The sequence below is a fragment of the Sinohyriopsis cumingii genome, chromosome 2 (genome assembly GCF_028554795.1).
Source record: "Sinohyriopsis cumingii isolate HCF-2022 chromosome 2, ASM2855479v2, whole genome shotgun sequence".
Classification (NCBI taxonomy): domain Eukaryota; kingdom Metazoa; phylum Mollusca; class Bivalvia; order Unionida; family Unionidae; genus Sinohyriopsis; species Sinohyriopsis cumingii.
The window spans coordinates 63,815,551-63,835,149 of record NC_142962.1 but is presented as its reverse complement, the minus strand read 5'-3'; the positions used below and the strand labels follow the sequence as shown (position 1 = coordinate 63,835,149).

Below are 19,599 nucleotides of genomic sequence, written 5' to 3'. Positions count from 1 at the left end.
ACTAACCTTTATCTACACGAGTCATCACATATATTAAACATAATAATCTGATTTAATTGTTGATTAGGATATTTACTTAAGCAAAATGATACTTTAGATTATACTTGAAATTATGTGCTCCTATAGCACGAAAATAAAAAACTCTTAAGTTACCTGGCTTATATCGAAAGACAGAAGAGTGAAGTTAAATTGTAACCGAGTATATTTCTATCAAATAGAGATGCAGTTATTTTTAATACAAACAGACAATATTGTCTATTAAAAAATATTTTGTGTGATGTTCCTAAGCTTGTCATCTTGATAGAGTATTTCTGGACAATGATCTACAGAATACAATAATGTTACTGAAATAAAATTTCATTGCATGTGTATTATGCCAGAATTTTTATGTATAAATGCTTTTCGCAAACACGTACATGTGCCAAAGACAGCTCACAAACCAGTTTTAATAAGTAGTCAAATATTTGTATTTGTGGTGGAGATTATGGACATGGGATGGATGATATTGAATGTAAGCGATAACCGTTCAAAGAAATTTTCATCTTCAGTGTATTAAAACGAAACATTTGCCAACCATTATGCTTTTGGCATGGCATAATCATTACACTTTTTTTCACTAGATTACATTTTTCGTTAGACTGTATATGATTACTCATTCTAGGTACATTAAAGAAAAAAAGACAATAAAAGTTGTTTTTATTATTGTCACTTTAACTCCACTTGTATAAATTTGAGAACATTCATAAAAAAGATGATTGCTGCATAAGAATAGCATAACAGTACTTTTCTTATTTGCTATTTATAGCAACTGTATCTGACCCATTTTTAGAGAAAACAAGTTCTTCAGATTTGAACTGTGCCTAACAGATTAATGTTTTTGATATGGTTGTCAGGCAGTGAACCAGTCTATATTTTTAAAGAAAATGGCACTACCCGTATGAAATAATTAGGCGGATTCCACCTGGAACTTAAGCAGACTCCAGGCGGAATCTGCCTAAAATGTTAAAAATCTGGTTAATACAAAGGCGGACATGGAAAATTTGAGAAGTCAAAGATGAATCCATCTAGAGTCCGTCTAACTATAGGATGGACTTTTGTCAAATTCCTGCTATAAATACATCTTTAGGCATAATTTTGGACTTGGTTGATTTTCCACCCACCATCAAGGTGGAATTAGGAACTTAGTCACTGACATCTATTATATGAAAGGAGGAATCTGGACTTAGTTTATTTTCTAACCAACATCTAGGCGGAATGAAGAACTTAGTCATTACATCAGTTAAATAAGGCATAATTAGGACTTGGCTTTTGTGTGTCTGTAAAGTAAAATGACTGAAAATATAGTGATATTTTGTGATTGTAATATCACTGACAGTTCTATAAAAATATCAATAAGATTTAATAACATTTATTGTTTCTGGTACAATTTGAATGATTTTCAGCATCATTTATATTTCCTGTTTCTGATAGCTGTAATTTTATTGTTTATTTTGGGCACACTTTATAACTTCTTCCCACAGCTTTCCTTGTTAAATTTCTTTTTAAAATGTGTTGTTGTTGTTGTATATTTGTTTAACTTCAATTGGATTTAACTGCCCTTGAACAATTTTTCATCTTGTTTTTCATTTTAAAACATAATTTTGCTTTTCTCCTGACCTGAATTTCCTCGATATGGACCCATTTTTTAATATTGTCTCCGAAACATTTTTTTAAATAATGTTCTATCCGGTCCCATTCCACAACGAGTTTTCAAATAAGTATTTGTTCCGTTTATTGTTTAACAGAGGATCTTGTATAAAGCTTTCTGATTGGTGAAAATTTTGTAATTGCCCAATGAATCGTCACGTAACAAAAACTGATGGGAAAGCGCATGTTTGCTAAACATGCCGATTCGAATTTTCGAGCGGGACGAGATTGAATAACCATTTGAAAAATGTACGGCAATGAGAATACCATGAACGCAAATTATATGGGAACATAATTGGTCAGTCTGTATGAAAACTGAACGCCAGGACAAGCATTTTGCTTTTTGTGCCATAAAGAGCTTTACAGTAGTGGCTAACATGCTAAATAGGAAAAGGAATTGAATCAGGATTATTTTGAAGTTATACAACTCCAAACTGATTGACTTCAGAATTTAAGGAGGGACAACGTGTAGATCACTGGTGGGAATTGTTGCCAAATATCCATGGCTATCAAAGATAGTCATATCTTTGCGTAATTTTCTTGGCTGAAAAGTAGAATCTACTTTCAATCTCATGAGGCATTATTGTGTATATTATCAAAATATTCTTGATGTGTTGGAATTCAGTATAAAATAAGAGTAATTATATCATGATAAACGTTTGTCACGGCTGCTTATGGAACAAGGACTAATTCAAGAGACCACAACAGCATCATAGTTTGTGGAATCAAAAATCCAGTCTACAGTACAAGTGACATAAGGCAGGCTCGAAGCTTTTCTTCTTCTCATAATCAAATTGTCTCAAATGGATGCTTTTCTGTAATTTTACATTATTTTCACGGCTGAATTTTCAATGCAGATTAATATTTTATATATGTTTATGTGTTCATAGATGCCTGTGCATATGCTCCAGGCTTGATACTTTGATTTTTAAAACCACTTAATTATTTAGTGTCAGATACTTCATATCATGCTGTATATGTTGTACATCACAGATAGAAGGCCTCAAGGTAGATTAGTTCTGTAACTAATTGAATTACCTTCTCTAAATAAAGTTATTATTATTATTATTATTTTTATTATTATTAACTCCCATTTCTCTTGCCTTGGATGTCATATAATTACAACATCAGTATAATTGTTTTCATGCACATTTAAATATCACCTTGGTTAATAAAGTCCTGTTTAATTCATATCCATTATTTCTTTGAAACCTGCTGAAATGTCTGAAACACTAAACAACTTCAGTCAAATACTATATAATGATAAAAATTTTATTGAAATCTTACAAAAGTTTTAGTCAATTTTTTTGTGAAACTTCACAAATATTTCAAAGAAATTTGAGTGAGACCTCAACATAATTTCAATGAAAGTTTTGGTCAAAATATTTGTGAAATCTCACCAAACTTTAGAGTGAAATGAAAAATACTTAAGTGATGCCATGTTGGAGTAGATTTTGTATGCAAGAAAGAAAATGGCATTGCCCCTCAGGACAAGAAAAACCTAAATCTTATTTAATAATGTCTGTCAAAATAAAATTTATGATCCATTTTAAAAATTACTGTGAATATTTATCATTGATTCTCAATAATGCCTAAAAATCATTAGGCAGTTTAATAGAAATCTGAAGTATATTTTTATGGTTTAGGCAGAAATTGCTTTAAAAAACCTGTCTGAAATTTGCCTTGACATTTTCATAATTGGATGGGGTTTCTGCAGGTATTTCCATCTAATTAGGCAGAAGTAAAGATTCCGCCTAGTAACAGTAATTTGCATATTTGCATACTTCAAGCTATATTCCACCCTGAATCTACCTAAAAGTGATAATAAGGGGAATCTAGGCTAAATAAGCAGAATAAACAGATTCTGCCTAGTAGACGGAATAAACAAATTCCACCTAGTAGGTGGAATAAACTAATTCCGCCTTGTAGGTGGAATAAACAAATTCTGCCTAGTAATCGACGGACTAATTTGCATATTTCGAGCTGTATTCCACCCTGAATCCACCCTGAACCCACCTAAAATGTATAATAAGTGGAATCTAGTCTTTAAGTGAAATCCGCTTTAAAATTCCACCTGGAATCTGGTTAAAGTCAGGGCGGACGTTTTCGTACAGGTAGATGTTAAGTGAAATGCTTGAAAGTGTAGTTGTGGACGTCATATGACAGAAAGTGTTGGAGCAGATGGATCTTTTCAAAGTTCAAAACATGTCAGATCAGAAAAGAAGGACAAATCAATACCGCTTTACATACTTTAAAAGAAGAATATGAGAGTTATATAATACAGCACTCTGAGCACCTGACCATGATCATTGCATAATTCCAGTTTACAAACATTGAGCAAAAGTTACACATGAAGTCTAGTTGATATGAGTACTGAATATAATAGTTTTTCAGCATATTTTGTGCTTGTATTTTGATTCAAATCCATATGGATTTTGCTCTTTGTGACAAGAATTTTGACCAGCTGCAGAACCAGGTTAGTAGTAAAAATGTATCTTTCTCATATGTGCTGTGATTCTGGCACGTAATGTATAGATTACATTTTTTTGCCACTTATGATAGCAATAATTATACACTTATGCCTCTCAGTCCTTTATCTCAAAGACTAATCAGAGAGCTCTGCTTTAACTTTTTTTAAAATAAATTATTATACTCTGATAAGAATAATCAGCATTGTGATACTGGTTCAAAATCAGACTGCAAACCAGACCGGCATTGTCCTGTCATCTTTGCTTACATCATTGTTTCTAGGAATTCCTCAATGGCAATGTATGTCATATTGAAAACTATTTATAAACTTTTTATCCAGTTCTTAGTTTTGTCTAAGTGTGTTGATTTTTTTCAGGTTTCTCCCTCCGAGAATGGTTAGAAAACCAAGGCATGGCTCTTGGTAGTGTGCTACCTGACCTGGTAAAGTCTCAACTGCTGGAACAGCTTGGAGTGGCTCAATATTTGAACACAGAACAGTGTAAACTGAATACCCAGCTCTATCAGCCAAATATTCTGGGATGGAAAACTGGTAAGGAACACAGTATAGTAAAAGTGAAAACAAAAATAATGAAGAAGACTGTTTTGTTGAAATTGCTAGACTGCCTTTTAGCTTTGGCAGTTTCAGATTGCTTCACTCTTAAATGTTTGAGAGTATAATTATCACCTCACCTATAAAACTTTAGAGGGATATTGTACATTTCTTGCTTGTTCATACATTTGTCTGTCTGTGCATTTGATTTTGCTTTCATTATGCACCTAGTACCTTAGACCCTAATTCATGTAGACTCTGTAAAGTGATATGTGGATGCATCCTAGGGATAGTGACTTGCCCAGATCAAAACTAATGGTAGGTCAGTGTAACCTGTTTGTCAAATTTGAATGGCTTTTGCATTTTCAGCTATCTATTCATTGCATCCTCAATAGTTTGGACCCTATTTCACATAATATAATGATAACTGGTATGTGGATGCATTGAAACAAGAGAACTTGACTATACAAAACCTTAATCATTGTTATGTAGTTTTACACAAGTGATGTTTGTATTTTTAGATATCCTTTTATTACACCTATAGCATCTTGAACAATATTTTAGATAAACTCATGAATTTTTTAATATAAATGCATCCCATGAAGTGCTATTCAAACATAAAAAACTAGGTAAACTGTGACACAATATTTACACTTGAATGACTTTTATATTTTTAGCTATAAGTTCATTACACCCGCAAAATCATGGACCCCATTGGACTACATTTTTGAAAGTTGGTATGTGATGCATCACATAGAGAGTAACTTAACCATACCAAAAGTAGGTCACTGTGATGTAGTTTTCAGGCTTGGATGACTTTTGCAATTCCTCAATACCAGTTTGTATATTGGCTTGCCAAAACTTGCTTCAGTTGGCAAGGATATTATTGTTTGCAAATAGATATTTCGTTGTTTAAGAATTTTTGTTCAAGATGATGTGTCTCAAAACTAAAAGTCTGTTTAGGGTAAGACTGTAGGTCATGTTTCTTGGAGCTGAACACAAGTGTGGTGCATTCCTGCTGTAAGGTTTGACTGTTAATAAAACACAATTTAGGGTCCCACATTGACATGCCAGAGTCAAATAGTTAACACATTTTCATCCATCTATGTGTCCATCCATCTATCCACCTGTTAAAAACATCTTTCTCTCTATATAATAAGCCATACAGATCAAAGAAAGTAACTCGCACAGATTTACTCTCCTTATTCCATTGATTTTGATTAGTAACTTTCACTTTTTCATCTGTGTATTGTTTTTTGTTGTTAAATTTTGTAATTTTTTCTCACTTCTTACATCATCTCTGTAATGTAAATTCGCCTACTTGAGCAGTTTGTATTTTATTTATATGCGCTAGTTTGTTTTTTCTTCTCTCTCTCATTACAGAGAGGTCGAGCAAATGCAAGAAGTGCAGACACTTAAAAGTCAAAGAGAACAACCATGAAACATGCTTTGACTAACCAAAATGCTCTTCATCACACACGTGCAGTGTGTTTAATATGGGAAGAAGTTTGGTCTAGTGTTTTGAATGATGGTTTTAAAATGGCCATGCTCTACATCTTCTGAACAAAAAGCACTAAGCAGTCATCCGTATTTGGAATCAGTGACAAGTTTTATTGGAGATGTCAAAATGTTGCCCCCCACCTTGCACAAAGATAATTAAAACAGTTTCTACAGCAACAACCACCTAAGCAATTCCAAGTGATTTCACTCAAGTGATATTGGAATCTTGTACAATACACACAGTACAGCAAGTCTGTTGTCTTAAATGTTGGAAAAACTAGGACCATTTTCAGCTAAATTGACATCCGACTGGCACAAGCCCCTATCCATGCTCATGTATGGAATTTAAAATGTTGAAGCCAGGCTTGCAGTATTATATTCTAACTTTGCTGGCTGGACAGTGCCACAAGTCATATAACATACACTGGCCCAGCTGCCAAGCTGATCCAGTCATCTGGACAATAAATGTATGGTTTTTGTCAATCATGAATCTGTCATCTCAGACTGGCAAACAGCATGTTGTTTTACAGTTCCATCATTGCTTGTGTTCCACATGCCCAGACTGGCTGGCCAGCTGACAAGCTTTACAGTCCATTTTCATGATACTAAAGATTATTGAGCAGGCTTCAGATTTGGAGCAATCAATCCAATCATTTGGCCCAGAATAACTGACTACTCCAGACTGGCATTCCCCAGCCAGATCCTTCTCCATGGTGGACATGACGTGGCTAGCTTTACTAATATATCCAACAGGTAGAACCTTTTATTCATGTGTGCTGATGATTAAGCATTACCTTTGTCATAAGGACACAGAGCATACAAGAGAAGGACTGATGAGGCAGGTGACACAGATTTGCCAGTCTAACCATGAAAAGGACATAATTTATCTTAAAGGAGGCAATTGAAGAAATAGACACAATTTTGCCTGTCAGAATACTTTTCTCCATTGGCAGTTTGCACTCAACTGGCAGTCAGCACTATGTACAAAATGGATATCAATGATGATGATAAACATTCACTATTCAGAATCGTGCCACAGAGATCGCAGAAATTACCATGCATATCTGAAGTAAAATTTGTGAGACTGGTAATTTGAGTTTTACTTTTCTTTCTGTGAATCAGTTGCCTACAATTTTTGCACTGCTATTGGTACAAATCATTAACCAATGTTTATCATTCAGATGTACCTAGCCTTGACAAGAAAATTACATATATCAGTATGTCTGCTCAAGTCTGGTATAAAGTGGACAGACAAGTGTTTAATACCATGTCATAATTTGGATGGGAATGGTGTGTCAACTTCAGAAGAGGGAGAGAAAAGGTTTCTCCTCCCCCAAGCCTCCCATCACCTCTCAGTGACTTGCCATCTCACATGCCTCATGGCAATCCTCCTGTGGGCACCAGATTTCTTCTGTTTTGCCAGATTTATATCAACCTATTTCCAAAAAGATTACATAATCCAAGTTATTTGAGGGGCCACAGATCTTGTTCATCCAGCCACTTCCAGTTTTGTTGTCTACCTTCACGACAAAGATCACAAATGATTCCATTAAGGTAGATGTTTTACAGACTGAGAGAGAGCTTTTGATTGGGAAGCAGGTGCTGAAAGTAGTCCAAAAACCATTCCTATTCCAGACTCTTTCTTGTTGAATAACTTTGCTAAGCATTGTTGTAGTTTGGCAAAGTAGGCAGCTTGGTATTGACGAGACCTTGAATGAGTTTAATTTTGAATGTCAAATTATGACTTAAAAGAGTTATGGTCTCCAATTGTCCAACTTTGCTTTCCACACAATAACTTTCCTAACAAATGTAAGATTTCAACTAAAGGTATTGTACACCTTTATATTAATTAGCATCTACTTTATATGTATGACTCTTTGTATGTATAATAGTAATAATAATAATAATAATGACTTTATTTGAAGAAGTTAATTTGGTCAACTGAAATCTTCCATGAGGCCTTCTACAGTGACGTTGATACAAATATATATAATGCACAATTTTTACAAGATGAGGTGTCTTCAGGTAACAATTGCTTTTAAAAACTCTACAACTGATCTACTGCTACAATAAAATATTCAAAAGGTTTCAAGGATTAGTACATACAGATTCATACAAATAGTAGTAGTAAACATGCACATGCATCAAACATAAGTGGATATATATAGTGAAAAAAGTAGTATTACTGAATTAAACAAGATCATACAAATTATTGTTTCTGTAGATGTTGACTAAGAAGCTTTTAAAAGCTTGGAATGAGTCACCTTTTGTATGGGATTCTATAGCTTGGCTCCAGAAAAACTTGTATATTCCAGCACAAGATATTGTCTATCATGATGCCAAGTAGTTTTTCATTTTTAGACTGTTGTATATCCATTCCTTTTATTATTACTCTGAAATCATTTATCTCAATTTTTACTCTTGCTTGACTACCTATGATCATGGCTTTGGATTTGGCTGTATTTTCATACCACTGTGTTTACACCAATTATATATGTATGTATGTATGTATGTATGTATGTATGTGGTGGGGAGACTGGTCTAAAGCACTCAATTTTACGGATCAATGCCATCTCACCTCTGTCTGCGTGGGTTCAGGTCTCAGGCTCAACCAATGTGAGTATGTGAGAAAGCATGCCACTAACTTCTCATGGGTCGGTAATTCTTTCCAGGGTTTTCCCTGGTTCTTCCTCCACCAATTATACTGGCCACCATGTATAGCCTATCTTGTGCTGAAAAACGGAGTTAAACCCTGTAACAACAACAACATGTTTATTATGTATACAATTGTAATAGCAAACTAGCACAATCCTGGTGATTGTACAAATCCATTTATTTTTAGACATCCCGAAAATGGCAAACCTAACCCTTGTAAAGTCTAGGATTTAACTAACCATGAACATCCTTGCTGGATGCATCACATGGCAGAAAGGTGGCCCACTCTCCAGACATATATGAGGGTGGATCTGGCCTTTTCTAGATTTCTAACCCTGCACGGAGGAGGGGATTTGAATGAGCTGACTTTCCACCATTCCACATTGACATTTAGAACAGAGAAGGCCTTCTTATGCCCTTGACTCTTCTTAAAACTTCGGTTTTACAACAGAAATCTTTTATGGCCCTTAGCCTGCAAATTGATTTTTGCAGGGTGGGGTGGGGTGGTCTCCATGATACACCCACTGCTAACTCTAGTTTTAAAACAGCCTTGCTATCAATGTGCCTATTTAGTATGATGATCTAAATACAATAAACAAAATAAAGAGATAAACTGATTACTTGATTTATTCAAGTGGAACATGGAATTATTTCTGACATTTGCTTTAATCTTGTTTTATTAAGTGTTGTCTACTTGGTTTTTACATGCACAGGTTGAAAGTATTAAGTACAAGGCTAGGTTATAAATGAGAATCTGTATACACATAGGTGCTTTGCACATGCTTGCAAAACTTGACTTTCCTAATGACTTCTCATTGTTATGCACATTTTTTTATTTCTTGGAGAGATGTAAGATTGAATTTGCAGGACAGTTCTGGGACATATATACACCAAGCCTGAAATTTGCCAGGGTCACTTTGTCTTTACTGCTGCTCTTGATACTTAGTGTGCTGGCATGTTCTTACTCTTGTACGCATTTGGACATGTGAGCAGACAGATAGCTGCTGTGCCTTTCTATCCACTTAATTATAGAGTCATGCTGTATGGTGGATGGATGTTGTGGTGGTGGTGAAAAAGTACATTTTTCTGAAATTGTAAGCTACTTTTCATTATATTTCAGTTTGCCCCAGGTTGTCCTCTCGAATAGTTTTACCAGACTCAGTAAACTGCCATGTATCTGACTCCTGTAACAGCTTGGACTGTTGTGTAGATGTAGAACCACTCAGCCACTCCTTCCACTTGTACTTTTACCTAGACACATGTGATCAGATGGTGACTGTGGGAATAGAAAGAATGGAGTTTGACTTAATGATGGTAGATTACATCTGGGGCACTGTCCAGGAAGTGTTTCTTAAGGGGATTGTAAGAATCAGGTAGGATTATAAAGAGAAATAAATGTCTCTGAGATGAGAAAATAAATAATTTTGTATATTTTATGCTGCAATATATACAGAAAAATAACTTTTCAGCCATATCTTATATTTAATACTTTATCTTTGTAATACATGCAGAAATTATTGGATTGTAGTTCCTAGTCCAGAAGTAGCTTTTTTACTGATTTACAAAATCTGCACAGTTAATTCTGTAAGAATATGGACATGTCTTGAACAATTCAGATTTAATAATTCTTCTAGGAGTTGGCAAATTTCACATGCTGTTTTCTTCCAGTGGTTTTCATGTTTTATTTGTATGCTGTCATGGCAATAACAAAATGGGATATATTATATGTGTGTTCATCAAGAATTCATTTTAGTGAAATAGCACAAAAGCAGTCAAAAGCTGTGAAATATTGCATAATTTATCATAGCCATAGGTATATTACCTGATTAGATTTCAAGGTGATTGCATAAGTTTTGGCAGTTTTTTACTACTTTTTTTTAATAACAAAACCATTTTAGCATATTTAGCAATAACCAGTTTAGGTAGAAATTAAGGTAGGATGCATATATTATGCATGTTTTTATATACATGTAGATGACCTTAATAGTTTTTCATGCCATTATAATATATTTTCAAATTGGTCTAAAGTTTTAACATTTTAGAATTTAAATGCATATGATTTTTGAAAGGTTTATTCAGGAGTTTTTCCCAGTTCCCAACAGTCATACAGAATATGCAGAAGACACCTATAGAGACAGTAAGATAAAATAAAATATTTGCCAAGTCAAATAAATAAATTATAGCACTATGGTATACATCTTTAAAAACCGTTTACATGCAATATTAACATTTAATATCAAAGGTTTAACATAATATGCAAGCAGGAAAATACTATTCCTAAAGGAAACTAACACTGCTGCCACAAATGTCTCATCCAAGGTATTTGCCATTATTCTAGTAGAATATGACTTACATATACAACTTACTCAAGATATCTTGCACAGGTATACTGAAAAGGGAAAAGAATAATAGAGAGCATACAAAGTGAAGTTTTAGAATAAATTCTTTTATTATGAGCCTCAATTATATCTGTGTAGGAAACTTGAAATTTTGTCAATGTTGGTCCATTCCATTTCCATCATATCATGTTCCATCCATTGTGAATTTTGTTCCAGTTTAATAATTATTGAGGACTTCATGAATTTAGTATAAAGCTTTACATATATGAAGGCCTCGATCAAATCCAATTTCACCATTTTCCAGTAATGTTTAATTAAGTCATGGCCCATGTTTGACTTAGAATTCTACTCTTAAATTGCTTCATATTAGCAGGGGCATCTGTGATGTAATGACACTATCTAGTTTGCTTCTGTTAAACAAGAACTATTCAGTTTTATGGTATTTAGGATTTATGCAAATGAACCCATGAGAGTAGGAATAAGTTTACATTATTTTCAAATTATAATCTAGTACAACACCAAAAGTATAAAGTTGAAAGACCATTATTCATCTCATTATTTCCTGTACTAAAATTTGTACATGGTTTTTTCTGATGGTTTTAACTGTAAACATGCACAGTTTAAGCTTCAAATCCTAATAGAAAATATCAAATAAATAAAACAATTGTAATAATGAAATAATTGTTTTATTTTTTCTTTATTTTAAGGAGAAAACAAATCATACTTTGACTTGACTTTTTCTATCAGGTTCAGTATAAATGACCTGGCTGGAGAAAAAGTGTATTTGGTGAATTTGAACATTAGTGTGTGTCTGGATGGAAATGCACCATGTGTCATCAACACCCCAGTGTTTGAGAATACCAGACTTCCCAAACCTATATGTGACTGGAATTCTAGCTTTATTCTACCAGGTAATGGCTTGATTCTAATCGCAACATAATTATGAAACTCATTTTGACAGCTGCTCATTAAGAGATTAATTTTTATGAATATCAGTCAGGAGTGGTTCAAATAGGAATTTTGATGTGCTGATATTATCATATACTTTTACTACTTGAAATGTTCATAAATGCTAACAATTAAGTGTTCAGTGGTTTGTGAAAGGGTGGAGGGAGTATTCCCATAGGATGGTACTATCTAAGCCTGTATTTTTTTGTAGGGAATCTAAACTTTTCATGCTGGATTCTATTTCTCACCTAAACAACACTGAGAATCTTTCCCCAGTAACCTTCTTAGCTACTACACACACCAGATCTGCTTATTCAACAGGTTCCAGATCATTAGGACCATTAAGACTTTCTTTGGAGCTTCCCATTGCAGATTTGGTATGTGCCATATGCAAATGCTCTGAACTATATGGACTGAGAGAGGTTGTTGGTGCATTAAGGTGAACTGTACAGACTTACCTTTGCACATAGATATATGTAAACGCATGTACCTAGTAGCCATATATTCACACTGCATATATCATTTTTCTATTCCATTCCTACAATGGTGATACCATTATATCATTTGAATATGTCAAAAACTTATTATATATGTATTTACATACTTTTCATTTATTTCTCACATCCTATGCTCAATTATCATTTTCAGCTGTATCACCTTATATATGTATTTACATACTTTTCATTTTATTTCTCACATCCTATGCTCAATTATCATTTTCAGCTGTATCACCTGTTAATGACCACATGCATTCATAGAATTTGTGTATTACATATATCCAATATGTTTGCATAACAGATTATTCTTTGCTTAAAGCTTGATACTGCACTGAGTCTCCTGACCCACTCTTCTCCCAATCATTCATTTTTCAGGGTTTTCTCTGATTGAATGGACTGTAACAAATGACTATCCTATTGGACAAAGGCTGACATCACTGGCACAAGAGAAACTCATGGAGGCACTGGGACTTGCCCCTTATCTCCTTCAGAAGCCTTGTAATCATACAGTGGACCCGTTTTCTTCAGCTGTGGATGGTTGGAATAAAGGTAAACATGGCTCCACAATTCTGTGGTCTCACTGGACAGCTAATCTGGTGAATTTTCATCTGTCAATGACCTATTGCAGAAAAATGAGAATAATTTTACAATGACGATACAAATAAAAACAAACTAATGATTTTTGTAGAAAGCATACATGTGAGATTTTTACTGCAGCAATCAGGTTAATTCCTAATGAAACTGGTGGCTTTTATACTAAACCAACACTTCCACCAACCCCTCTTTTTTACATTCTTTTTTTGACAGGAAAGAGCTATTTTGAATATTTTCCTGTGACAAGGCAGCTAAAACAATCAATGCATGAATAAAGTTCACTAGTACTATAACAAATTAGCATACTTTTCATCACCCCTCAACCATCTAGATTTTAAGATATTTACCTCTGTTACAGATACATGTAAATATGTAAGCCAAGTTGGCTGCTCATTTGCAGCTTAAGTTACGCATTTGATCTCCAATGCTCATCTAACTGTGACAGGCAGTCACCAACAAGCCAACCCATTTCCAATCCTAACTCAGAGTAAATCTAAAGCACATTACAGATTTAGCTTCTGTGTGAATTTATAAATGCTAGGCTTGTGATAATTAGGTACATGCATTCTTCCTTAAAAATTAGGGAGGTGTCAAAATATGAAACTATCCAGTGAGACCTGAACACAACAGTAATATATCCTTGATCTCCTTTAACAATGCTGACTCATCTCTTCAGGACTACTCCAGAATTAAATAATGTAGGGTGCAGAAAGGCATTTTCTCAGAGGCTGTACCACTCCTCACCCTTTATAGCCACACTCTTGAAGATACACAGTCATCTACGTTTTGTAGTTTGACAAATTTTGCTAGTAGTTTCTGACTTCTTCTCTGTAAAAAGGTCAGACATTTGATTTGTTGGCATCCTGAAACCAGGTAATCCAGTTGGCTTTTTTTGTTGATGTCAGCAGGTCTTCTAATAACTGTAGCTATGGAAGAGCTGAATAAAAGTGCCGATGTACTTATGCGATTGATATCCCACAAATGAAAATGGTGCATATCTTATATCCAGTAAGACCACCATGGTATCCATCTTGGAAGCCTTGTTGTTCCTACTCCTCCTGAATATATGATCATAGTAACATGGATTTTTCACTACAGAACTTATTATGATGTCTACCTGGCCCTGCTTGAAAATTGAACATGATTTTGGATATCAAATATTGCCACCAAGGTGGCCATGTTGAAATCTTGTTATCACCAATGATCCTTAATCATTTTTATTTAGCATTAACCCCATGTTGCTATGACCATCATGATTAAGATAACATGGTGTAAGTGCTAAATAAAAATGATGCCACTAGAATCTAATATGGTTAGAGTGGTGGTGATCTTGAAAATCTTTTTGGCACTAAACCTCCTGAACAGATGGTTGTATCTTCATGGGGTTTCTATAAAAAGATGACTGTTCTGGTAGCCTAGTAGTTAGAGCATCAGTCTCTGATGCGGGAGGGCACAGGTTCAATCCCCAGCTGAGTCATACCAAAGACTTATACAAATATTTCGAGCAGGTGCCTCATTTGGCACTCAGCATTAACAGGTTAGTGTTAGGCCTGGTCAGCCTGGTGTCAGGATAATGAGACTGGGTTTGACACAATTCTAAATGTCTTCAGCATGATGCTCCAGTGCTAGACATTGCTATAAACTGCCACACTGCAAACATTGCAGCCATATGAGTAAAATTGTTAAAGCGTCGTTAAAAATCCAAACACACACACACACACACACACACACACACTAAAAGACTGTTGATATCTATTTGTTTCCAAATCAAAAAGATGAATATTGGACATAAAATATTGGTTGCATTGTGGTCATCTTGAAAATATTGTTATTGATTGTTCTCCTGATCTGATTGCTCTAGTGACTTATTATGTCTAGCTGGTCCTGAGTGAAATTATTGCTGATCTGATGTCCATTATGGCTGCTGTGGTAGCCAACTTGAACATCTTGTTATTATTTGCCCTTTTCAAAGAATTATCATATTGGCATGTGGTTTTGGCTTTTTAACTTATGTAGTTGGTCCTGAAGAAAAATGATGATCATGTGACCTCTCAGAATTTGACAAATTTTGTTAAAGTTACTTGTCCAAAATGTATAGCTTTACTGATTTATTAATTTTAAAAAAAAAAAACAATACCTACTTTCTTCAAAGATATTGTTCTTCCTGTACTAAAATGATGCCAATACACCATCAAAAATGGCTGACCTCAAATTCTTTATGTGTATATAATACCTTAAAGGATACCATTTTTGTGTATATAATACCTTAAAGGATACCATTTTAGTAAGTTTTTTGTGTGTCTTCTTTAAATACCCAGTCATAATACCTTAGGAGAACTATTACTACCTTGCAAATGCAGCCCTCTCAGATAAAAAATTTAGCTAAAAGAGCTTAAAGTTATCTGCCCACCTAGGTGGCAGTCAGGCAGAGTGATCTTCCCTTGATATAGTGATTGGTGCCAAAACCCATGAATATCCTAGTTACTACTTCTGTTCATGCAGAGAAGCATGCTCTCACCATGAGAGATCTCCCAAAAGCCAGAATGAATGTTGATACAAGTTCTTGGAGTTCTCACTTCACAAGGAAAGTATACTTAGTCTATATTTCCATCTTGTCTATCTTTCTATCTCAACAAAGTTCTGCCTTTACAATTTTATCAACACTTAGTTAACTTTACACATTTAATTGTACTTGGGTACTTGCAAAGTTAGCCTATGCAACCTTACAAATGAGTTTGGGCTGCACTTTTAATTATGCTAACATGCAAGTCCCTGAAACCTTTAGAAAAGTCTTTATCTATGTAGAATTGCACAATGACTGGTTACATACAGGTGAGTTTTCTCTGGTAATCTGTTTAGTGTCCAGATGCCATGCTTCATTTCATTTACTTGTATAGGTCATCCTTGAACCTCTCACTGGTAATATGATCAATTATTTTGCTAAATTTATCTGCTATTGTCCAGGCAATGCTGTAAGGCATAGCTACAACAGGTTTATAAATTTTGTTCTATTTGTCTTTCAGATTAGAACATGGGCAAAGCGCAGAAATGCACAACTAAGAACAATGACACTATAACCATACATGCTGATGTGTTCTCAGTGCAGAAGTTTTTGGTGAATAAGGAAAATAATTCAACAAAGTTACAAAACACCAGAAATCTACTCAATCAGAGACAGACCCAGTACCTATGTCACAACCATAGGATCCCCTTTAGGCCTTGCCTTCTCTGGGTTCCACACTACAGCTCTTGATGATAAACAGTGAGCAAACAATCGAAACAAAGTATCCTTTCACTCCATTGATACACAGATTGGTCACATGGATCAAACATCCCATAACCAGTCCAGACATTATGACTCAGATGACATCCTCCCTACAGACACAGACTATTTCCATTTTGATCAGTCAAGGTTTGCTATAAGGATCATCTTCAGGGACAAAGACTTCAACAGAATAAGTTCTCAGAAAATCAGCCTGTCATACAGTGAGTTAAATTCAGTGTATACTGGCAATTATGGAGACTAGTCTAACCCACATACCTCCTCATTGCACTCTCCATTTAAGATGCCACCTCTCATTTCTCTCGACCCTTGGTCAGTAGAAGGAATTCTTTAACTGGTGACTGATTGGAAATCTCTTTTTCTACTTCAGGGCACTCTTTGAGTTTTGCCAGCGACAGACATCAACACTTTTCACCTGGTCTGTCTCAGGCAACTCAAGAGATGTCAGCCTCACCTCATGCAAGCAGAGACAACACTGCTTGCTCTTATGCTCTTGATTTCACTATGTGAAGACTCAGACTTTCCATTGAAGAAGTTTTCTGTCTTTTACCTTGGGAGTTCTGCTGTCCTCTTCCTACCATTTCAATCACCTGGACCAGCATATGTTGATCTTATCTCTTCAAATTACTTCTGCAGTCTTGCAGAATCAGACATTTTGAACCATTTACAACATCAGTTAAAAATACCCTAGCATCTACGATCTCTTTTTCTCACAAAAACACCTTCCATCAACTTTTCATCAATGGTTCTTCTCTTGCCATACATGAGTTTTTCATTTGGAAACTCCATTGTAGCTTTGGGGATGACAAAACCGTACTCTATTTGTAATGATTGAACATCTTTCAATGACACACAACAATAGATCAGCAGTGTGGTAACCCTGTCCATGGTATGTGCATGGGAGTCAGTCTCCTGATTGGCTTGGGTTTTGAACAGATCCACTCAATATATTTTAGCCATTGCTATAACTGCAGCTGCAAATTCACAATTGGCACAATGAGATCTACTTCTCTCCACCTCTACTTGCTTTAAGGATGATCATAAGGCCAAGCTATGATCACAACCATTATTCTCTTATCTATATTTTATTGGCCAGATTGATGAGGTATGCAAACATACCACTAAGAATATGAAATATCCTGCCTCTTAACTGCAACACTGATATGGGAACATTTTGGGAAACCAACAAAAAGAACCAACTGACATTACTCAAACACAAATATCTGATGGGTTGTCCTATTGTAGTCCCTCATGTCAAACACCATGGTTCTTGCAAACCAAAGTGGACAAAAAACAGGAGAAGGGATCGCTAATACCAAAGTTTCTCTACATGGCTGCCTCCATCTCTAAAACAATGACATCCTCTCTACACCGCCCTCCCATTCATCCTGGTAGGAGGAAGGTTTCAATTCTCTGCTGCTAAATGGGACTAGATTTGTCACAATGATCACTGGAACAGACAATTTGTTTCCAAGGGATTCTGCATTACTTTCAAAACACCTCCTCCTCAGTTCAGAGTACCATCAGCTACAACATTCCAGCAGACCTATTCAAAGCCACCACCTTGCAACAGGAAATAAATAACCTTCACAAAAAGGTGGTAGAAAGTAGAAATTGTTAAAAAAAATAAATTCTGCAGGCTTTTATTCCAAACTTTTTTGGTAACAAAGACAAACAGCACTCTGTACCCTCTTATCAACTTAAGTGCCCTCAATCAATTCATTGATGATCCTTGCTTCTCAATGGAAACACCACAGTGTATTTTGAATGTCATTCAAGAAGGAGACTTCACAATCAGAGTGAACATAAAAGACCAATATCTTCATGTCTTGTTCACAAGGTCTTCCAGGAAGTTCCTGTGTTTTGACTACAACACTGTTTATCAATTCTAAGCACTCCCATTTGGACTCAACATTAGTCCCTGGGTCTTCACTTATCTGATGAAGCATGTTATGGCTCATGTCTGGACCATCTTCAAGGTGGCGACATCAAGTTACGTTGACGACATTCTGCATAAACATCAGGTGAGTTAAAAATTAGAAGATAACATAATAACCCTTCTTACACTGCTTATAAATCTGGGTTTCCTCACCAACAAGGACAAATCTAACTTAGTGCCATCTCAACAATTTATTCATCTAGGTATGGAGTTCAACACACAGGTCAAAAGAGTACATCTCCCTCAGAAATGAGTAATGAATATTAGGACAATGGTGGCTTGATTACTCTCAAGGGAATCTATCTGCACAGGAATTCCTTCACCTTCATGGCCTGCTGACCTCATCATCTTAGGTTGCCTCTATATGCATCTATTACAAATGATTCTCATATCCCAGTTGAGGCCAAAAATTTGCACTCTGGACCAACCTCACTACATTTGCACAAATATGAGGTACCCTTTGCAGACTTGGAGTGACCTAACTTGGCTCACAGCAGGTATACCTCTGCAGGTACGACTGCCAGAGGTCACAGTCTGTATGGATGCAAGTACAGATGTCTTGGAGGCACACCTACTGCTGCCATTCCGGGAAGCGAGTGGAGTGTGGTCTTTCCATGACCAGCATCTAAATATCAATATTCTCAAAATGAAAGCCATTTTGAAAGCCTTTGACTGGTGGCAGGAATTTTTATTAGGAAAGGGAGTCCTCATTCTTTCTAATAGCTCTATGGTGGTGACTTATCTCAACAGGCAAGGCAGAACCACGTCCCCAGACCTTTGCATACTGTTGTGGGACTTTCTGACAAGGTGTCATCAAGTTCATCATATTCTGGAAACCTAAATGTAATAGCAGATTCTTTGTTCCAGAACAATCAGCTGAAACAGATGGAATGCTCTCTCCATCCTCTGGTTTTCACTGAGATGTACACCTGATGGGACCAGCCATTGGTGGACATATTTGTGACAAGGTGGAATGCCAAGCTCCCAACCTTTGTGTCAACATGTCCCAGATTCCAAAGCCTGGGCAGCCAATGCACTATCCATAGATTAGAATGATCTGGATGCATATGCCTACCCTCCAACACCTCTGTTTCCAACAGTGATACAAAAAGCAAGTGAATTCCTCATTGCACCTTTCA

General features: G+C 35.5%; 1 protein-coding gene across 1 annotated transcript in view; it reads left to right on the top strand.

The window, feature by feature from the left end:
* The window catches only part of LOC149805049 (uncharacterized), a 142,077-nt gene that overhangs the window by 34,000 nt on the left and 88,478 nt on the right, over positions 1 to 19,599 (top strand). The window contains exons 9-12 of the mRNA XM_089933439.1: positions 4,532 to 4,705; positions 9,981 to 10,233; positions 11,947 to 12,110; positions 13,020 to 13,193. Of these exons, the coding sequence (XP_089789565.1) occupies positions 4,532 to 4,705; positions 9,981 to 10,233; positions 11,947 to 12,110; positions 13,020 to 13,193 (765 nt within the window). The remainder of the gene's footprint in view (positions 1 to 4,531; positions 4,706 to 9,980; positions 10,234 to 11,946; positions 12,111 to 13,019; positions 13,194 to 19,599) is intronic.